General features: G+C 35.4%; 1 protein-coding gene across 1 annotated transcript; it reads right to left on the bottom strand.

The window, feature by feature from the left end:
* Nucleotides 1-320: 320 nt before the first annotated feature.
* Nucleotides 321-23,669, bottom strand: LOC106869480 (bromodomain-containing protein 7). The gene is made up of 16 exons (XM_014915236.3): nucleotides 23,542-23,669; nucleotides 20,087-20,241; nucleotides 18,401-18,642; nucleotides 17,219-17,363; nucleotides 15,027-15,137; nucleotides 14,167-14,342; nucleotides 13,049-13,166; nucleotides 10,818-10,890; nucleotides 9,922-10,032; nucleotides 8,697-8,832; nucleotides 8,287-8,398; nucleotides 7,341-7,430; nucleotides 6,800-6,881; nucleotides 5,465-5,623; nucleotides 4,098-4,138; nucleotides 321-3,040 (listed from the first exon to the last, which is right to left on the bottom strand). Exons 1-16 carry the CDS (start codon nucleotides 23,597-23,599, stop codon nucleotides 2,768-2,770), a joined length of 2,082 nt encoding a protein of 693 aa, XP_014770722.1. The 5' UTR covers nucleotides 23,600-23,669; the 3' UTR covers nucleotides 321-2,767.
* Nucleotides 23,670-23,772: the final 103 nt, after the last annotated feature.

Genomic DNA, 23,772 nt, shown 5'->3' with positions numbered 1-23,772 from the left:
AGTCAAATCGTCCAACCCATGCTAGCATGGAAAGCGGACGTTAAACGACGATGATGATGATGATGATATATATATATATATATATACACACACACACGTGTGTGTAGTAGAAGGCACTTGCCTGGGTTATCGTGCAGTGGGATTGAACCCAAAACCCTGTAGCTGGGAAGCAAAGTTCTCACCACACAGCTACACTTGCTCCTGTATAATGACAACAAAGAAATCTTGAAACTGAATGAAATTCAAGTTTTGTTTGATGTAACCCTGAAAAGAATATATTTAAAAACTTAAGAAATCACTTTTGAACAATAAACAAATGATTATTGGAAAGATTTTGTTTTTATTAATTAAGCAAAATATTTAATTCAAATTGGTAATAGAGACTTCATTTGCTTTTTTTCTTTCTTTCTTTTTTTTTTGTGTAAACTGAAACTAATAGTAAATCAGTTTTTGAATTGATAGACAGTATCAAAGTGGTTAATCTCTTCCAAAGTTTGAACTTTGGTTAAAGAAAAATGTTGATGATGTTTTTAATTAATATGATTGATAATGGTAATTCTTAAAGTGAAAATATTAATTTGTAAGTGATAAAATTTTAAAGTTTCAGACTTCTGACATTTAATAAAGAATTCTAATTTTGGCACAAGGCCAGCAATTTTCAGCGGGAGGGGGGATTAGTCAATAACATTAACCCCAGTACATGACTGGTACCTTATTTTGTTGACCTTAGAGGAATGAAAGGCAAAGTTGACCATGGCAGGATTTGAACTCAGAACGTTAACAACAGGAATGAATGCCACAAAGCATTTTTTTCTGATACTAACAATTCTGCCAGCTCACTGCCTTTCTAACGTTTAAGAACAAGAAGACAGGTTTACAACCCCAGGTATCTAAATGTTTCAGTGGATTTTTCAGTGGAAAGCTGAAGGTTTTCATAGTTGAGTCTCAGGTATCAATGACCCTCCTATTCATAAATAGATTCCATGAGGTGGTACATTTCATTATAAGCAGCAGCAGCAGTAAGTTGATAGAGGTTTCAATTGCTTGCAATGTGGACTTGAATTCCTCCTGGTCCAGATGACAAGAAGCTGTTTTAGTCCATCCTTCCTTATCTCCCCTGAAATCAACAGGGATTAAGAAATATATCTGATCAGGAAAAGTTAAGCAATTGGTCCTATTTATCAAACTTGTGCAAGATAATTTATTTATTTTTTTTGCTTTTGTTAAACAATCAAAGAATAGAAAGTTAAAAAGAAATCAGTGTATTCTTTCTTTACACTTATTTACATTTTTTGTTTTTGTTTTTGTTTTAGCTAGTCACATGGCCATTAACAGAAGCAGATAAAAGTATAATTGAATCAATGGATCAAAAGCTATCCATGTTTTAAAAACTATGAGCCACTGAACAAGATACAAGAAGGAATCTGATTAGGCCTGCTGCCCTCTGCATTGTTTCTACTGCTACTACAATTCTTCAGAAGTAAAATGTAAAAAAAAAAAAATAATAATAATAATAATAATTTCAGTTTACTTCTATTCTGTACATAAGTGTTTGATATAATTTTTCTTTCGTTAAAAAAATAAATGAAAAATACAGCAATGAATACTAAATGAAACAACCACCAATAAATAGATGTACAATATTAACAACAGATGAAAGGTGAAGTGTTTTCTGTAAGGTTTCATCGACAATGTAGTTCTTAAGGAAGAATAAAATTTTTTTAAAGGATTAGAAGACAGAGAGAAGATTTCTTCTTTCAAAAATGTTTGAATGAAGGAGACAAAAAAAAAAAAAAAAAAAGAACTTGCTGATGAGTGATGAGAAAAGTGGAATATATATATATATTTCCAAGTTGATCAAGGTCCAAATGAAGATTCGAGCACTAATTGCGACATTAATGAAGTGTCGGCTGTTTGAATAATGCTAATTTTGGTGATCCATAACAAATAGGTGTTGGAGATGGGGGTGAGACGATTGGGTGCAGCTGTTTGGGCGCTGATGGTTTGACACAGCTGATTGGACATTCAGTCTATTTTGCTGATGGTACTTTATGGTGCTGGAGGTAAACATACATGCACACACACACACACATGTACAGAATTATAAAATATATATATATAGAGAGAGGGGGGCATTACACATGCAAACATAACTAGATGTTCAATCAGAGAGTGAGAGAGAGAGAATACAATTCATTAATTGAACGCAAGTGACTTAAGCACTTTCACCTCTCTTCAATACATTTACAGAGAGTAAAATCAAAAGGAGAGAAACAGTAAAATAGCCGATGTCAAGTAAGTCAGCATGGAACCAGTGATGCCAAAACGGCTGTGCCAAAACGTCTCATACCCTGTTGGAGAGTGAGTGTGACAAATGATGAACAGATTTTGAACTTTAGCTGGTCTTTAATGGCTCGGGATTAAATAGGATGAGGAAATAAACAATATGTATAAATCGGGTAACTTGACTAATAACTTCTGAAAAAAGGGAAGAGGAAGAGAAGGTACATGTGGAATATGAAAATACATGTGTAAATGTTGGAAAGATAAATCATTGAGAGAAATATATCTGTATATAAAAACAAATGAGTTCCAAATATATTGATAAAACAATGGGAATGGTTTAAAAAACAAAAAAAAAAAATTATGATAAACTGTGGTGGAATACCAAAATAATAGGCAATCAAATATGAATGTTCTGTTTTGTTTGTATATTCGTTTATGGTTCGTCACTCTTCTCAAAATCAAAATAATTAATTCAGTCAACTTAAAGAGCAGTGTTCTGATCCAAACCAACTTTGGTATCTTTGGGTGACTGGCTAGGCTTCAACAAGGAACCCTGTTCAAGAAAGTCGTTAAGCTCTTGTTCTATGTCCATTGGTAAAGCAGACTCTTCTCCTTGTCCGACAGCAGACAACAAAGCTTGACCGTTATCATCATCATCCAGATTGTAAGGATCTAGGAGATCATCAATGGGATTATTTGAAATCCCCATGGCATTACGTAGAGCTTTAACACTGACAACAGCACCTGGATTAGCCTGAAAAATTCATAAAAAATATAAGTCATCAATATATGATATTGCTTTCAAATTTTGGCACAAGGCCAGCAATTTGGAGTTAGCAGGTAAGTCATTTACATTGGCCCCACTACCCAACTGATACTTATTTTATTGACCCAAGAAAGGATGAAAAGCAAAGTTAACCTTGATGGAATTTAAACCCAGAATAAAGATGAATGAAATGCCACAAAGCATTTTGCTTAGCATGCTAACAATTCTGCTGGCTCAACGTCCTAATTATAATAATAATAATAATACTTTTTATCATAGGCACAAGGCCTTAAATTTAGGGGACTAGTCGATAACATCAACCCCAGTGATTCACTGGTACTTAATTTATCGACTCTGTAAAGACAAAAGGCAAAGTTGACCTCAGTGGCATTTGAACTCAGAACACGAAGACAGATGAAATACCGCTAAGCATTTCGCCTGGTGTGCTAATGATTCGGCCAGCTCGACGTCTTAATAATAATAACAATAATGATAATAATAATAATAATAATCCTTTCTACTAAAATCACAAGGCTTGAAATTTTGGGGGAGGGGACTAGTTGATTACATTGATCCCCAGTGTTCAACCGATACTTATTTTATTGACCCCAAAAGGATGAAAGGCAAAGTCAACCATTTTGCTAGGCATGCAAATGGTCCTGCCAGCTCACCACTCTAAGTTGTAAGAATAATATCAAATTAACACACAAGCTTTTGTTTCAAAACACTAAATTCATTATATTTTCTTACAAGGAAATTTTACTGGTAAAAAAAAGTTTATGTTTGGTAGCAGACAATGATAATAGAATGGCCTGGGTCTCTGTTGGTTATGATGACAAGCATTCTAGTTGATTTGATTAACAGAGCAGCCTGCTTGGGAAATTAATGCGCAAGTGGTTGAGCACTCCACAGAATGTGATAAGGCTGGCTCTTTCAATTATAGGTACAACATATTTTGGCCAGCTGAGTGAACTAGAACAAGGAGGAATAGAGAGCCTTACTCAAGGACACTAGAGATAAAGGTGAATATAATAAAATAGTTTACCTGTTTGGCTAATTCTCGCAGTTCTTGAGTTACTTTATTGGCTGCAAAATGAAAAATAAAAAATCTTGTTAAAGATTATTTAACAGTTTTTGATGTTGCTGATATACAACAAAAGGATTCTTAACTGATCATCATCATCATCATCATTTAACATTCGTTTTCCATGCTGACATGGGTTGGACGGTTTGACTGAGGTCTGGAAAGCCAGCGGCTGCACCAGGCTCCAATCTGATCTGGCAGAGTCTCTACAGCTGAATGCCCTTCTTAACACCAACCTCCCCGAGAGTGTAGAGGGTGCTTTTTACGTGCCACCGGCACAGGAGCCAGTCAGGCGGGCCTGGCATCGATCATGTTCAGCTAGTGCTTTTTACATGCCACTGGCACGGGAGCCTGTCAGGTGCCATGTTCGGATGGTGCTTCAACAAAATGTGTACAAAGAAATACTACATTTCTGTCCAGTGATATCTTAATTAACAAAATAACATTTCAGATATTGTTGTTAGAAGATAGATTTAATACTTGATAAAGTATAGACATCCCCTCATCATTTAATGTCCATTTTGTATGCTGGCATGGGTTGGGTGGTTTGACAGGAGCTGGTAAGCTGGAGGACTACACCAGGCCCCAGTTGTCTGCTTTGGCATGGTTTCTATGGCTGGATGCCCTTCCTAATGCCAACCATTTTACAGGGTGTACTGCATGCTTTCTATGTGGTGCCAGCATGCTGTTCTACATTTTATATATTCAAAAAATATGTAATTAATGAGAAAGAGAGACGCAATGCTCAGTCCATGTTTCAATTCTTGGGTTGAAGCACTATACATTCACATTATATAAACGTTCAGACTTAATGCCTCATGAAGACAAATTGTACCTGAAAGTTTTTTTTAAAGATAAATCATTATTAGTGCCTTTGGAAGGACTGTTAAGTTAATTTTTTTTTAATAGTTTTTCAGACACTGTATTTCAGTTTACTTTTTATTCTTTCATTATACATCATGTGGAACCTGATGATGAATAGGGAACAAACCATTCAAAATATGTTATGTTACAAAATTAAGCCACAAAGAATTCTTTAAGACCCCAATATTCTTTAAATAGGGACCAAACAAAAAATTCTATTATGTAATGAAAGGCTGAGTAGTTTAGATGCCGAACTAGTCAGCCTATATCATAGGTTCAAGCCATGTTAGGTGCTGAATACATACTTTAGCAAAGTTCGCATGCATGTTATGTTTGGAGAGAATCAATTTAGAATATACAAACTTATCCAAATTTGTAAACCTTATTAAATAACTCTTGCCAATGGAGTGGCACTCCTAGTTTCCATGGATTCTGGTTTTTATTTACAGAATTAGTTTACTCACCAAGTTGTGCTTCCTTTTGTGAAGGCCCAGGAACAAAGGCCAGATGAACTGGTGGTTTAGCACTGAGACGATCATGCTGTGTGGAATGAAGATCTTGAATAAGACCTGCAGTGTAGTCTAACTTTTGCTGTAATTCCTTCTCTTTGCTGATTTCCTTTTCTGTAAAAGATTACAAAATTACTTCAAAGTATACCATTTATTTTTTTAAGTATACATACATGTATATATATATAAATAATACAGAATGGGACAAGAACGTGAAACATCAAGACAGTTAGGTGATACAAGAAAGGGACAAAACATCCAGATAGATGATACAAAGAAAACACGGACAGGTCATTCGGAGTTTTCTCTCTTCAGTCAAGATCCAGATTATCCTTGCAATTTCGAAGTTCCCTCATTGAGCTTGTAGAAGCTTAAAACTTAGTGTTAATACATAAAGGTTAAATCAGGATAGTGGATTAGCAAAATCAGTAGACAACAGAAAAATTGTCTTGCAGTATTATTTATTTATCCTCCTGACAACAATAAAAGAGTTCAAATCTTATCAGGTTCAATTCTGCCTTATGTTTTTATACTCTCTTTTACCTGTTTCAGTCATTTGAATGTGGCCATGCTGGAGCACCACCTTTAGTCGAACAAATCAACCCCAGGACTTATTCTTTGTAAGCCTAGTACTTATTCTATCAGTCTCTTTTGCTGAACCGGTAAGTTACGGGGACATAAACACACCAGCAACGGTTGTCAAGCGAAGTTGGGGGGACAAATACAGACACACAAACATATACACACGCATACATATATATATATACGATGGGCTTCTTTCAGTTTCCGTCTGCCAAATCCACTCACAAGGCTTTGGTCGGCCCGAGGCTATAGTAGAAGACACTTGCCCAAGGTGCCACGCAGTGGGACTGAACCCAGAACCATGTGGTTCGTTAGCAAACTACTTACCACACAGCCAGATAAAATTAAACAAACAAGTACTGGGCTGATGTAAAAGGTAAAACTTTTCCCTTCAGATCTGTTGCCTTGTACCTATGTCAGAGATTAGCACACTTGTGTTGATTCCTTAACTCTTTCGCTTTCAGATTACTCTGTCTAATGTAATGCTTATTTATTCACATTGTTTTGGATTTATCCAGCGTTATCTTGTAACCCTGAGATATCGATGATGTGATTGTTCATGTTCAAAATGACATTCTAGGGTAGGTGTGAGATGACAGATCTGGCCAGTTTGAACATAAAGCAGGTAGAATATTTTGGCCGGATATGGCCAGATTAAATGCTAAAGGATTAAAAGTTTGAAAGATAACAACTCATTTGGGAACTTACCAAAATGATCCAGGAATGACAAATCCATTCCAAGGTCACTTGACAAAGTTTTCAGAGATTCGAAGTCAACATCGTATGGGTCCTAATGAAAATAACCAAACAAAGCATTAGATATTATAATAATAATAATAATAATAATAATGAGAGCACTCAGAGAGTGCAAACCTTTGCCAAGGCAACACCAGCATCCTCTCAATGATTAGTCAGAGATGATTTTTAAAGTGAGAATATCTGAAATAAACTCAACTGCTCTCACAAACGACCATTCTCAAAAATTAAGTAAACAAAAAGAAACAAAGAAAAACGATAAATAATCCAGGATCCTTGTCTGGTAGCTGTTTGATCCCAAAATCTAATCAATTCGTGCCAGTCACATGACTAAACATCCCTGAAAGTTTCATCTGAATCCATTCACCAGTTCTTGAGATATCTTGTCCACGGACAAACAAACGTGACTGAAAACAATAGTCCTGCTTTTGCTAAGGCTGAGGTAATAATAATAATAATTGATAAAGGTAATTAATTTGAAAGATTTAATTACCTGTGAGCTTGTATCTGCACTAGCAGCAGCCATTGCTTGGTCAAGTTCAGCTGCAGCTTGAGCTTGTTTCTTACTTTCTTCTTTCTTCCGCTACAATAAAATTAGATACATAAGTAGACACACACACAACGCATATATATAACAATGTAATAAAGTGTTCCTCTGAAGAACTGTTGTGAACCAGCATTCAACTGCACTATGAACAGCCAGTGCAGAGGATGCAAATAGCTACAATGGTAAAACATATATAGGGAACAAACGGCATAAACTGCACCTAGTGTTTATAATACTCTTCCTTCATCATCATCATCGTTTAACGTCCGCTTTCCATGCTAGCATGGGTTGGACGATTTGACTGAGGACTGGTGAACCAGATGGCTACCCCAGGCTCCAATCTGATCTGGCAGAGTTTCTACAGCTGGATGCCCTTCCTAACACCAACCAATCTGAGAGTGTAGTGGGTGCTTTTACGTGCCACCGGCATGAAGGCCAGTCAGGCGGTACTGGCAACAGCCATGCTCAAAATGGTGTATTTTACATGCCACCTGCACAGGAGCCAGTCCATCGGCACTGGCAATGATCTTGCTCGAATGTCTTTACATGTGCCACTAGCACAATTGCCAGGAAGGTGACGCTGGGCACAGGTGCCATCACGATTTCGCTTTCACTTGTCCCAATAGGTCTTCGCAAGCAGAGTTTAGTGTCCAATGAAGGAGACGACGTTGGCATGGGCGCCAGTCACACAGTGCATATATACAATTCAGATATGTTTCTTGTTCAAAATTGTTTCTGGTGCTACAGATTCACTGACTGCAATGAGTCATTTTTGCATGAATACCATTCTATTTTGAATTCAAGTGTATACCTTTCATCATATGAAGGACTTTAAAGAGAAAAATGAAATGAATTGAATAGGTTAAAGAAGAGTACAACTCTACTCCCTTACTTGGTCAATTTGTCCTTGCACACGGCTGTGTTCTCCGTTTGTTAGAACATCTAATAGATTGTCAACCATTTTAATAGTGTAATCCCCTGTAGAATCTGCAAAGGCCATTATACTAAAACAAAAAACAAAAGAGAGAGGTTTGAATACTGTATGAATATTACTAGAGCAGAATCAATTATTTTAATGATGAAAAATACAAGTTTAACCCTTTAGCATTCAAATCATCATCATCATTTAATGTCTGCTTTCCATGCTGGCATGGGTTGGACGGTTTGACATGGAGCCGTCCAGACTCCAATTGTCTGTTGTGGCATGGTTTCTATAGCTGGGTGTCCTTCCTTGTATGTTAGAAGCTGAAATATTTACAGCTTTAAAAAAACAACAAAATAAATAATCTAAGGAAGATGTACCTTTTGGCATACTGTACTCCTGTTTCATCACCATATGTTGTCATAAGCATATCAGATTCTTCTTTAGTGATGTTGGCAAAAGATGAATCAAACGACGGAGCATAACTGCTGAATGGACCATAATTAAGATACGACACTGAAAGAGAAAACATAAATCAACATCAGCTATATAAACTCTAAATGCTAAAATAAATAGAAAAAGAATTAATCAGTAAGAACTTCTATGTAAATATTTTAATCTAATGATTGAGAAGAAATGTCAAGGCATTGTATATAACAAGCCTTTGATAATAATAATAGTAATAACAATAATTAATGATGTTGTTAGTGGTATCTATCAGTTCAGTAACCAGTAGATGTATTGGAAATTTAAGAAATACTAAACAGTGATACAGCAGGCTGTTTTCAAGCATGGAGTATTATTCCTCTCTTAATGCTTTCCTTTTTGTAGCTGGGTGAACTTACCACTTGAGGGAAGATATGTGCATGTACAGTCTTGTGCTGGTGTGAGGATACAAATAATTGTTACTTTGGCGAGTAGATTTGCAGCACAGACTTTGGCTGTATATAATGTTTTGATTTATTAATGCAGAAACCCCTCAAGGAAGTTGTAGGACAAGTTCTGTACAATGATTCAAAGTTTTTATTCTTAATATAAGTGCAATGAAAGGACCTTAGTGAAAAAGCTAACAGAATGATAAACATTCACCAAAGAACTAGCCTATTGTCTTTTCGAAGACATGGGTTTGTTTGTCTAGAAAGTAGAATTTGTTGAGAAGAAATTTTGGTGGTTTACAGTCCAGGGTTCAATTAAAACAATGAACAATTTTGCCTTTTATTCTAGCAAGTCTCAATAAAAATGCAGTCAGTACCTTACTAAGAATAAATGGATACGAGTACTGACTGATGTAGATGGTTCGTGTCCATTCAAATGTTGAATAAGTTGTTTCTGTGCTACACAAGCTGCTTTGATGAAAGCTCCCCCCCCCCCACCACCACCAATGATAACAACTACAAAGAGTACAATTACATAACTGAAAAGAACATTCAAAGCAGTTGTGTCCCAAATAAACAGATAATATCCCTAGGTGTTAAAAGAGAAACAGATACCAAATTTCTGAGAACTAAAGACACTAAATTATCTAGTAAAATCTGTTTGGTTCAGTAAAGCATATATGCTAAAGTTTTAAAAACCACAAAGAACTTCATGGAAAATGGGAAATACCAGGAGAGATCTTGTTGCGCTTATCTTCTTTAAAACCTGTTAGAACTCCGGTTCCATTAGTTAGTTTTGATGCCAAGGCTCCAAGGTTCACAACTTTTTCAGTATCACTGACTGAAATTAAAATAGATAAAAAAAGTGATGCTCAATACAAAGTGAATTAATTTTAATTGGGAACAGAATGAAAAATAATAAAAATTTACAACACAATATGGTATTATTTCATATAAAATTGTGTTGTTCCTGCTAGCAAAAGACTCATATACCTGCAAATACACAAATGTAGTTACGCTGGCACTCTGTCGGTTATGACGAGGGTTCCAAATGATCCGATCAGCAGAACAGCCAGCTCGTGAAATTAATGTGCAAGTGGCTGAGCGCTCCACAGACATGCATATTCTGAATGTAGTTCTTAGGGAGATTGTGACAAAGCTGGTCCTTTGAGATACAAGAACTACTCATATTTGCCAGCTGAGTGGACTGGAGCAACATGAAATAAAGTGTCTTGCTCAAGAACACAACACACCGCCAGGTATTGAACTCATGACCATATGATCATGAGCTGAATACCTTTACCACTAAGCCACAGCCACAATGTAATCATAATTATAAGCATTTTAACATCCACTTTTCCATGCTTGCATGGTTAGACTGAATTTGTAGAGGCAGATTTCCTATGGCTGGATGCTCTTCCTGTCATCAACCCATAGCTGTTTCCTAGCAAGGTAATATGTCCTCATGGAAATAATTTGTCAGATAAGACTGGAAATGAACAATGTACAAGTTTGTATGATGGTGATGCTAAATATCAAGACAATGCCCCCCCGCCCACACACACACCGAGCTTCTTTCAGTTTCCATCTACCAAATCCATGTCCTAACAATAAAACTATCCATACCTTTTCCATCATTTTCTGGGTTCAAGATGGTCAAAGATGTACTACCATCTTTCCGTCGTCTTAAGAAACCATACTGAAAGTATAAGAAAACCAAGAACACATTATTGTACAGTGCAACGTGTTAACATTAAATGTGAGATGTCTTCTTATTTGTGTTTTAACTTAATGTTAATACTTCATTTAGATTTTCTGAAGTGCGAAAGTGCAGCCACAGTCCAGCTGTTGTGTGATTCATAAAGATTTGGAGATTAGCATATTTTAGAAATTAGACAGGAAGGGACAACATCTAACATATACAGTAGGGGTTCTCAACTTTTTTTTACCTGTGGACTCCTTTGATTCCTATTTTACTCCTGTGCACCCCCATACCAATCTGATATTTAAAAAATCCTATTGTATTTTTGTTGTAAAGTGGTCTTTTGCCACTGTTGCATCTGTCTTTTGATGATGGTTGTCGCTCTGACAGATAATGTTATATTCCAAAGTTGAGGATAAAATGTTTCCATCTGGCACTGTGCGACCCCCCACCCACTAGTTGTAACAGTGTTCATCATCATTGTCGTCGTTTAACGTCCGCTTTCCATGCTAGCATGGGTTGGACGATTTGACTGAGGACTGGTGGACCAGATGGCTACACCAGGCTCCAATCTGATTTGGCAGAGTTTCTACAGCTGGATGTCTTTCCTAACGCCAACCACTCCGTATCCTCAAAAGGTTGGAGCATCATAACATTCACTCCGTATCACAGTATGATTACTATATCAACACAGACACGATTATCAACACAGTCTACACGTACTCTTGACCATCTGACCTTTTCTTTCTGTCAACCGGCTGTTGGTCTATTTATAATGGCTGGTTACTACCACTTTTTACCAGGAGGGATGTACAGTTTCACTACACAACAATTTTATAGTTAAATATTATTCGCACTTGTATAAAAATTGTTAAAATATTTTGTGTATTGTGAGCTGAAATGCCAAAACACTTCTTTACTTGGAAAGAAAAAAGCCAGATCACTTCGATCTCATTTTGATATATTTGATAAAAAAAATCTCAAAGATAACTGCTAACTATCTTACACTGTCTGTCATTAGGAGAAGGCAAAGTTCACACAGAAATCCCATTCTATGTAACTGATTGTGGTCAGGGTGACTTCTACTTAGTTTGTCATCATAATACATCAGTATTAAATAGCTATAGTAAAAGTCATTTATTTAACTCAGTGGTTTTCAACCATATTTTTAACTTACGGACTTCTTTGATTACTATTTTATTCTGGTGGACTCTCATAGCCACTCAATGTTTAAAAACTAGTTTAATAGATGCTTCTTTCAAAATTTCTATTTTGTTTTTCACACATTCACTGGTTTAGTTTGAACTATGTAAAACATTAGAAAAAGAAACTGCACTGTTTTTTTGCAATAAATATATCTAAAGCAAAATTTTTTTCATGGACCCTGCAAAAGCTTATATGGAACCCCCAGGGGTCTTATAGACCCCATTTGAGAACCACTGATTTAACTCATTTGTTAGCATATTCATGTTGAAATACACTACAGCCTTTTATTTTAGTTCATTTTGAAAATAACGAAAAATTTCATAAAATAACTTTATAGTTCTATATTTAAGAGATGAGGAATTATGTACATTATTTACATTTGACGGATATTTGTTGTTAACACAACGTTTTGGCTGATATACCCTCCAGCTTTCTTCAGGTGTCTTCAAACCCAGGTTCGAAATTTCCCCTAGACACCTGAAGAAGGCTGGAGGGTATATCAGCTGAAACGTGTTAACAACAAACAAGATGAGGACAAATATCTATCGAATGTAAATAGCTTTATCATTATTAAACTAATATTTGAAACGTAGATTAACCCTTTGAGGTCAGATATAAATAAGTCTTTCCATGCAGGATGCAAAAAAAAAAAAAAAGGAAAAATACAAGATGATAATCAACCAAATAGCTTATAATGCAAATGTGGCTTATATACCACACCTGTCTTCAGAATTTAGCATTGTCAATAAGCCACACCCATCCTCTGTGGAAGAAAGCATATTGTGTCAATAGGCCACACCCATTCTTAAAGGGTTAACATGAGATTTAGATGGGAAGTTTTAATTTCAATCATTTTAAAACTGGAGCTTTGTATCAAAGCCCCAAGTGTGGTTTCAGGTGAGATGATGCTATCAAGAGAAAGGTTAAGTAATGTAAATCAATCTTTTACCTGTGCTTTCGGTTGTCTCAATGTAAGCAGATCAGCGGCTTCTTTTGCTGCAGCACGAGCTTGTGCCAAAATTTCTTCAGGTGTCATATTATCGGGAATCGCTTCAAATCGACTCAAGCTAACACAGAAATAGGTTAGAAAAAAGGAAAAAGACACAATGTAAAATAGATTTATATGCATCTATCTTTTACTTGTTTCAGTCATTAGACTGTAGTCAATTAATGTTGGATTGTTTATGTTCTCGTTAGTTAGCAGTCTGGTGAAAGAGACAAATAAAATAAGTACCAGACTTAAAAATGAAAAAGTAAAATAAGCACCGAGGTGGACTTGACCAACTAAACCCTTCAAGGCAATGCTCCAGCATGGCCGTAGTCTAATGATTGAATTAAAAGATAAAAAAAACATAAAACATAATCCTACATTCCTTAAATATGTGTGTATTTTAAAAATTACTATAAAGTGTTGTAATGACTTCTTACTGTTAAAGTGTGAGAGAGATTAATATGACTCAAGGACTATTACAAGAGGTTTTTAACCCTTTAGCATTTAAACTGCCAATATCTGGCCCTAATATTCTACATGTTCTATGTACAAAGTGGCCAGATCCGGCCTCTCACACCAACTCAATCATGTCATTCTAAAAATTAACAGCTACCTCATCAAAATCTCGAAGCCACTAGCATAACTAGAGTGTGTGCGCCTTCTGTTCCCCCCCGCCCGGACTCCACAAAAAACACATATTGCTTACAGCAGACCAAAAAGTGTTGCCCTGGGTGGACTGCCTCTACCCCCCCCTCCCGACTGCCCCCAGCTATGCTAGTGCATGATTAATTCAAAACAATGTAAATATATGTTACTTTTGACAGAATAGTGTGAATGCCAAAGGGTTAAACTGCCAATATCCAACCCAAATATTTTACTTGTTGTATGTTAAAATGAACTAGATCCAACCTTTCACACCTACCCTACAATGTCATTCTAAAAATATACTAACACACACCACAGAAATCTTGAAACTATAAGATAATGTGTGATTAATTCAAAGCAATGTGAATAAATAAGCCATACATTTGACAGAGAGATCTGATTGTTAAAGGGTTAAATAGTTCAATTCTTACCTTGTTTTCTGTTTTTTGTGCTTCTTTTCTTTGGAATGCTGGTCATCTGTGACGGAATCAAAATTATCATCATTGACACCGATAATGTTATCTTCACTTTCATCTTCCAGACCAAGTTCCTCCATGGTCAATTCATTCATAAAATCGAGGTTACGCTTCATACCAAGGAGGTTCTCCTGAACAATGGAAAAATCCACAGACGACGATGAAAGAATAAAGTCAATTTTTTAACAACTATAGGAAAAGTATTTTTCTGTTTAGAACAACAAGCACATGTATCATCATCATCATCATCATTTAATGTCCACTTGTACAGATTTTGTTATGGCTTCACTATTGCCAATCCTCACTGGTTTCCAAGTGAGGAAATACATTCTCACAGCTAGTCATGTTTTTCACGGAAGACTGGAAATTAACAACCTCACCTGTATGACAATGATGCTCACTTATGAATATCGTAGTACTTATTCTACTGGTCTCTTTTGTCAAAACGCTAAGCTACAGGGACGTAAATGTGCCAGCATTAGTTGTCCAGCGATGTTGGGGGACAAACACAGACACACACACATACATATATATATATATATATATACACACACAATGGACTTCTTTCACTTTCCATCTACCAAATCCACCCACAAGGCTTTGGTCAGCCTAAAGCTATAGTAGAAGACACTTGCCCAAGGTACCACGCAGTGGGACTGAACCCGGAACCATGTGGTTGGTAAGCAAGCTACTTACCACTAGTTTTATTAATTCTTGACAAATTGGTTTTACCAAGAAATATCAACCAAAGAGATAGAGCAAAATTTCAATTTAGCTCTTTTCAGTTTCTGAATGGAATGTAATAAAACTTATACCTTGCTCAATTGTTTTACTCCCATGTGAAGTAAACGTCTCGCTTCTTTATAATAAATAGTCTCAGGTCTGTTGTAGATCATAGCGTTCTGACACATAAGAATAAAATCTTTCTGCAAAAATATAAAGAAATAGAAATTCATAAATTTAAAGAAAGTAAATATTAATATCAAATGTATACACAACAATTAAAAGTAGAAATGACAAGACTGATAATAGTATTTCTGTTGTTGGCACTCCGTCGCTTACGATGTCGAGGGTTCCAGTTGATCTGATCAACGGCACAGCGTGCTCGTGAAATTAATGTGCAAGTGGCTGAGCACTCCACAGACACGTGTACCCTTAATGTAGTTCTCGGGGATATTCAGCGTGACACAGTATGACAAGGCTGACCCTTTGAATTAGAGGTACAACAGAAACAGGAAGTAAGAGTGAGAGAAAGTTGTGGTGAAAGAGTACAAAAGGGTTCGCCACCATCCCCTGCCGGAGCCTCGTGGAGCTTTAGGTGTTTTCGCTCAATAAACACTCACAACGCCCGGTCTGGGAATCGAAACCGCAATCCTATGACCGTGAGTCTGCTGCCCTAACCACTGGGCCATTGCGCCTCCACGATAGTATTTCTATTAGACCATAAAAAATAAATTAAATAAAAAATTTTGTAGTGGCTTAGAAGAGGAAGGACAGTGCTTTTTAGGGTCTTTGTGACTGGTGGTTGAAGGTGCTGTTACATCATACACTTGGCCTAAAATGCTTGCAAAAGAGTCAACTCTACTAAAAGTTTTCAAAAGTCAGGTGGTAATCTTGAATTAGGTGTTGGATTATGTTTGTCACCCAAAGTTGTATTATACAGAATTACAATGAAAATATTATTGATCACTGATTAAGCATTGTAGGTAACTCTGAAAACATGTGCAGTTATTGTCTTTTTCCAAGCATTTGGCTGGTATGCAGCAAAAGGATGCCTGAGACAGAGGAAGCACAGTATGTTGAAATCATGTGACCTGATAGTTCTGGCACCCACGCCTGAATGCCCCTGTCTGTTGTGATATAAGTGTGTGTGCACTAAGCACTGTATGTCTATATGAGAGGGCCTCTCAAGGCAAATACTGCTGGAATTTGGCATTCTCATAATACATTCACATTAAGAAGGATATAAAGATCATTGTTATCATTTCAGCATCCACGGGTCAGATGAAATTTGTTGAAGTAGATTTACTACAACTAGATGCTTTTCTTGCCACGAACCCTCACTTGTTTCCAAGTAAGATAAGATTTCCTATGACTAGATATGCCTTGAAAGATTGGAAACAAAGGACACCGCTTTAATGACAGTGACACTCATTTACTACTATCACATGATGTCAAAGCAAGGAGACAGTAATACACCCACACACATGTGACTGGCTTCCTTCAGTTTCTGTCTTACAAATCCTCTCACAAGGCTTTGGTCAGCCCAGGGCAGCAAAATGAAGATGCTTGCCCAAGGTGTTAAGCAATGGGACTGAATCCAAAACCATATGGTTGGGACGCAAACTTCTTATCCCAGTCACGCCTGACCTGAAAGTCATTCACAGAACTATACTTTTCTTAAACAGTTCAAGCTACAATATTTTCGATACATCTAGCAAAAAGATATTCATGGTGACTACAGGGATTTGATTGTACATGAAGAAGAAGAAGAATTAAAAATACTACCTGATTTTACAATATAAATTTAGGGAGCAAAATATTGAGAATAACATAAGAGAAAATCAAAATTTTAATGATCTTTAGAGAGAATTAATTCCAATAAATATTTTTATTTAACCCTTCTGATATCCATTAAAATTTCACATTCATTTATGTTCTAAACATCAGCTTCTTAACGACAAAGTTAATAAATTTTTTATTATTTTCAAAATTAATCAGAACAAAATATATTTCAATAGAAATATGACAATGAAAGAATCAAAGCATGAGCAAATTGTGATTATAAAGATTTTTTGAGACTAAAATGCTATCCTGGTGATCAAACCTGGTTGTCATAAAACAAAATCTAGCCATTAATTTTTTTTTTAATCCTGTTTAAAGAAACAAAGCTAAATTAATTTCTAAGTTGATGGGAACCAAAATTTACCATAAAAATTATAATAATTATAATCTATCTAAATTCAAAGTCATAAAGAAACAAAATAGTAAATGGATCCAAACTTACTTTGAATTCTTTTGTGCTAGCATACTCTTCGTCATCTACTTTAGAAAGAATTGTGCTGAAATCCATGGGCTTTTGAATGATACTTGAATAACCGGGAGCAATGACATCATTAACTGGGAAGGCGAAGAAACCATGGGTATCTTTCCTATGAAAGAAATGAAAATGAAACCAATTTGTTTTAAGTTATTGTTTAGCCCCAGGTCAACACTGATCAGGAAGATCTATGATCACTGGTATAATGGGGGTATTTCTTTTTTCTTCAGACATCGGCTGTGTGGTAAGTAGCTTGCTTACCAACCACATGGTTCTGGGTTCAGTCCCACTGCGTGGCACCTTGGGCAAGTGTCTTCTACTATAGCCTCGGGCCGACCAAAGCCTTGTGAGTGGATTTGGTAGATGGAAACTGAAAGAAGACCATCGTATATGTGCATATGTGTGTTTGTCCCTCCAACATCGCTTGACAACCGATGCTGGTGTGTTTACGTCCCTGTAACTTAGCGGTTCGGCAAAAGAGACCGATAGAATAAGTACTAGGCTTACAAAAGAATAAGTCCTGGGGTCGATTTGCTCGACTAAAGGTGGTGCTCCAGCATGGCCACAGTCAAATGACTGAAACAAGTAACAGAGTAAAAGAGAGTATATATCTAAGCTTTCTTTATTCAATCTATCCTCTTTTTTTTTTATAGCAGTTCAGTGCAGTTTGAGATAGACTTAGCTGCTATTTGTAACTGGCCCAACAACAGCATAGAATGTTCTCCTTCGTCTTGTTTGTCAGCCAATTAAGAAAATGCATTAATGATCAACCTCTCTCACTTGATTTGGAGATCAGACATGTATATACCTTCATTGTTACTTGCAAGCAAGTATAGCCTGATAGTATGTATCATGTTTCTGCTAATTGTTTTAAGTGCCTATGTATCCACGAGTAAACAAAGACACACTTTTGGTCCTTCCACTCTTGATCTAGAGGAGCATTGGGGCTTGAGGGAGAGAGAGAGCTGCAATGAAAATGAAAACCAGCACTTGGCTGGTACCGTCCATCAAAATTTTATGCAAATTTATTTTCCAAATACAAGCTTAATAATTACAAAGTTATTTTACAAAATTAATTTAAATACTGCATTTCAAGAGACATGGTAAGAAAGGAGTTAAAGAAATGGAAGCAAATGTTCAGAGAATTACCTTTGGAATTGCTTTGTCATATACTTAAGGAACGTCTTCATGTTACTTGGTTCCTCTTCTTGGTTAGACAGTTTCATCCGTTTTTCAATAGGCTCATCATCTTCAGCTGCTTTATCTGGAGGATGCGGAGTGGATGTAGGAGGTGACAAAAATAACTGTTTTGCTGCAGGGGAGGAGTATGGTGGAGAATGTGAATGTAATTCAGATTCATATTCATCACGCTCTCTTTTATGTGGACGTCCCTGCAAATATAATTTTTTTTCACAGATAATTAAGAGTCATCAAATATAGTAATGTTTACAGAAATGACTCTTCAAAATTTAAAAAAAAAAAAAAAAAAAAAAAAAAAAAAAAGTGTCCGGTTTCTCTTTCAGAAAGAAATGCAAACAAATACACATACATATTTATATCCAGAATGATCATGGAAAATCTCTAGAAATCCTATTAATTTTGAAATATAATAAAAATTATTTCAAATTCTGACACAAAGTCAGCGATTTTGGAGGAGGGCTTAAGTCAATCAACCCCAGTGCTCAACTGGTACTTATTTTATCAACTCTGGTGGAATTTGAACAAAGAACATAAAGATGGACGAAATGCTGCTAAGCATTTTTCCAGGCATATTAACAATTCTTCCTCAAAACTATAAATAAAAAATGTAGACATTTCGTCTACTATTCTACTGATTCTATTAATCAAGCTCTATTGTTATGTAGAAAAACCAACAGAAGGAACACAGTGAAATTGCTGAGGGAGGAGTTGAATGATCTAATGTGTCAGATAGAGCTCTTCTTCAAGGAATTAAAAGTTACAGAGCCAGTATCTGATGTGTATACTGAGATCATTGAAGAAACAAACAGTGGTTTTTCAGTGGGTTTGTTTCTCTGTAAAATAGAAACACTGTCCTCTTTCTTTTTCTTTGCTGTCAATTTCACCTTGATGATGATCTCTGAAATGTTAGATAATCCACTCCCTCACAACAATTTCATTGCATCCCTTCTTTCACTTTCACTTTCATCAAATAAAACAAATCTTACTGACACAGACCAGTCTCTTCAGATTCCCTTTTATCTACTGTCATTTGGCTAAGTCCACAACACAAAGTAGTATATGTATGTACTTCATGGAAATATATTTGGCTTTATTAACCCTTACTGTGTAAGAACCAAGTATAATTGCTTTTGATAGTGAGGTACTGTTCAGACTTCTACACATTTCACGCATATTTTAATTTTACTGGCTAATAGTAGAATGAAGTTGTAAGAACTTTTTTGCATTCAGTAATTGCACATTAGTACACAAAAATTTAATCAGTGTAGGGAGAGTTAAATATAATTGTGTGATTAGTTTTTAGGTGGTTAATGAAATTAACACTTTAATTAGCATCTACAATGATATAAATTATAATGTAAAATTTTTTTGTCTTTGGCACAGCATTCATTATGTTCTCTTATTTGCATTGAGGGCCCAATGAACTAATAAGTCCTCTATTTAAAAAAAAAAGAAAGAAAAAACAAGAAAAGACAGAAAAACTACTATGATTAAATATCCTGACAGAATTGTAAATGGAACTGTAGAAAATGAAATAAACATTTTGATCAGAGATTCTTTCACATTCCTTAACAAAACAAAAAATAAAAAATCTCCTAGTGAGACAGATAAAAAAAGGAGTGCATTTATACATACATCTTCATGGTGTCTGTGTTTTTCTTTTTCACTGGATTTTTTCTTTTTCTTCTTTTTATGTTTATGCCTACGTTCTTCAGTGTCCCCAGTATATACTTCAGGTACTGGTTCAGTAACTTTTAATACCAATTTCAGTGGTTTTTCAGATGGCTTCTCTGTGGAACACAAACAGATTTTGATCATTTTTTTGCAGGAAGAGTTTAAGCAAATCATTTTTAAAAAACTAGTCAAACTGTGTGCATGTATGTTCGTATGTGTATGTGCATGTGTGTATGTATATATATATATATATATATCATTCGCCATGATAGATCGCTGACCACTACATTTATATTTTTTTTCTCCTTGTTTCTCTCCTTATTTCTTTCTGTGTTCCTTTCAGTTGAAGAGCGTAGGCTCGAAACGTCAAAGACTTTCGCTATTCCTGAGCGTTAAACTAACACATCCTTTTGTTGTTTACACCACCTGTCTTCGTCTGTTGTTTTTTTAGTAAATTCTCCCCCCCCCACACACACACATATATATATATGTGCATGTATGTGTGTGTGTGTGTGTGTGTGTGTGTGTGTCTGTCTGTGAATGTATGCAAATGTGTGTATGTGTAGTTTTAATTTATGGGTTTTATTATTGAGTAAATTTGACCAGTTCTCATTGGTTAGCAAAGTGCATCTGAGTAACCGACTGAACATTGTGATGACCTATAAACTAAATGCTTGTCTATCAGGTGTCTATGGATATATATATATATATATATATATATATATATATATAAATCAAAATAAGCAACACAGATTTCAAAGATGATTGCAGTACGCACATTTCATGCTACTCCATTTATTTAAGTAATGCGAGCATTACATTAAATGCAATATTCAATCTTGAATCTAAATCTTATATATATATATATATATATATATATATATATATACAAATTCAAATCTCTTTCATGGATATATAATTATGAACAGAAGTCATCGTACTGTGATGGCTACATCGTGGTAGGTTGATTCTTGTTTATTTTTATGTATCTTGACCATACATGTACTGATGAACAAAAGAATACAGGTTACTTCACAGTTTTTCTGTATTTGATTGAGAAACCAGTGGTCTACCGTTGAGTTAAATGTTTTTAAGAGATAAATTTTGAAAGCTGCATTCCCTCGCTTTCAGTAAATATGTTGCTTATTTTTTGGTAGTTTTTTACTTATTTAGTCCCTCGAAGCGTGAGGCATTACTACACAGCTAATGCCCTTTATATATAATTATATATATATATATCTCACACTTAAAAAATGATCACTCTTTCCCCCACCCCATAATCTACTGTATATTCTCCCTTTTACAAGATAAACTTGTTCTGCTCAGATGTAACCCTTCGACAACAAGAAACCCGTTCTGATCTGGCTCCTTCTCTTACACTTTAATTCCTCATCTCCTATCATAAAGCTGCTTCTCTCAATGTTCATAATCTTGCAACCTGCATGGCAACCTCATGAGTGCTGGTACCATGAAAATAAAAAAGCACCCAGTACATGTAAAGTCATTGGCATTAGGAAAGGCATCCAGCTGTAGAAACCATGCCAAAGGAGACATTTGAGCCTGGCACAATTCTTGGACCCATCCGTTTCTATCAAACCATTCAACCCATGCCAGGATGGAACATGAATATCAACCTTTTACTATTTAATCTGGCTGTCTCCTCTCAAAGATCTTTGTTTGCAAGTTACTTGGTGACCCTGCCAGTGCATTCAGTCCACACTGTTAAGTGGTTGGCATTGGAAAAGCATCCAATTGTAAAAACCACGCTAAAACTGACCTCACCTGTGCTGGTGCTATATTAAAAGCACTCATTCCACTCTGTAGGGTGGTTGGTGTTAGGAAGGGCATCCAACCATAAAAACCATGCCAAAACAGACATAGAAGTCTGGTGCAGTCTTCTGCCTGGCCAGCTCCTGTCAAACCATCCAACCCATGCCAGCATAGAAGGAGGACATTAAAGGATGATGATAACAATAATGAAATCAAGCTAAAATATTCTACCTGTTTTATGTTCAAACTGGCCTGATCTGACCTCTCACACCTACCCTATGAAGTCATTCAAAAAATATATAATCACATCATAGACATCTCAAAGCTACAAGAGAATGCATGATTCATTCCAAATAATGTGAACAAATAAGTATTACATTTGACAGAATAATCTGAATGCTAAAGGGTTGGATGACTAAGAATATAAAAAATGAATTCGATACAACTGTTGATAACCACGACATGGTTGAATTGACAAGGTACTATGAGCTAACAGCCAAATCTCCCTCAAATAATTCTCCACTGTCTTATAAAAAAAAAGGACACATTGAATATAATGTAGCATGGAAAAAAAAAAACAAAAAAAAAACAAATGGAACTGTCATGACTGGAGCGCATTTGAGCATATTTTTGCTCATCAGAGCAGACTCGAGGATAAGCAACAATCGTACTATTTCATCCCTTATTGAAAATAAACACTCAACTTATTTTAATAATTCTAAAAGAAAAACAATATCCCAATGGATTTGATTTAAGCAGACTAACTCAAATCTTTATCTGAGCAGCTGACAAATTTACTCATTCGTATATATTATCAGAGCATTGATTTTTTAACGGTGAGAAAATCATAATTTGATATCAATAAAGCAGTTATTGACTATCCATCGTGTGTGTGCGTATGTGTGTATATAAATATATTACAGATAGAATAACAGAAGTAAGATATTTTAAAGATACACATATCAATGTTTTAAACACGATTTGAAACAACAACATACAGGCTCAGTGTTTAACATTAACTATTTGGCAACAAATTCTCTTTGATTTGATATGAACCGTCAAAGTCTAAAGCTGTCGTATGCTTATTCTGTTCTGATAATGTTATTGAATTGTAATGTATAAGATTAAATGATCACTAATTAATAATCAATCGTTCAATAAATGAAAGGTAGACGTCAAAGAATTTAGAACTATATTTTGAATTCTAGAAAAATAATAAAACAAAATGTAAGATAAATATTTTCGTTCATAGCAAACTATCGATAATCTGATCGGCTCAAACGTTTCAAGATTTAATATTATTTTCATTTATAATTTTTTTTTCTTACAAAATATAGGTCGGAAACTGTAGTGTTAAAACAAAGCAACATATTTTTTAGAAATGTTTCTTTTTTTCTCTAAACAAACTCATTTTTTTTTATAAACGTAATATTAATAATTTGTTTTAAATTTAAATTAAAGATAAACTTGACTAATAAAAAAACCCAACAATAATAAATTCGATTATTAAAAAAAAAGACGAGACAAATGTATCCATTGTTTTGCGAAATAGTTAAAGATCTGTCCAAGCTTTAAAGAATCGGAACATTTTGATAAGATCTGGTAGACTTTGGAATTAAAGTATACAAAGTTTTAGATACACTCACCCTCAAGCTCGAGTATTTTCTTATCAGATTTATGATGCTTCTTGTGTTTTTTGCCCATTCTTTCCCAACTTGAAAATATTTCAGGAAAACAAGCCGGGATCCCTATTAATAACAGACATGCGTACAATGAAACTGATTATTTGTCCTCGCTTAAAATAGTTCCGGGTAACCTTGAAAATTGATGTCTGCACTTCTTTTTTCCTTCATAAAGGAATTAAAAGACAACGAAAT

This window comes from Octopus bimaculoides, chromosome 6 (assembly GCF_046866305.1).
Source record: "Octopus bimaculoides isolate indiv1 chromosome 6, ASM4686630v1, whole genome shotgun sequence".
Taxonomy (NCBI): Eukaryota; Metazoa; Mollusca; class Cephalopoda; order Octopoda; family Octopodidae; genus Octopus; species Octopus bimaculoides.
The sequence above is the reverse complement of the archived record's forward strand: the minus strand, read 5'-3'. Positions and strand labels throughout refer to the sequence as shown.

Bases quoted from the DNA above. Each gene is read 5' to 3' on its own strand.
- LOC106869480 (XM_014915236.3), bottom strand. From the start codon at position 23,599: ATGGGCAAAAAACACAAGAAGCATCATAAATCTGATAAGAAAATACTC. The intron at 18,643-20,086 runs GTATGTATAAAT...TTATATTTGCAG, and splicing joins AACACAGACACCATGAAGAT to GGACGTCCACATAAAAGAGA. The intron at 10,891-13,048 runs GTAAAAGATTGA...TTATACTTTCAG, and splicing joins TGAGACAACCGAAAGCACAG to TATGGTTTCTTAAGACGACG.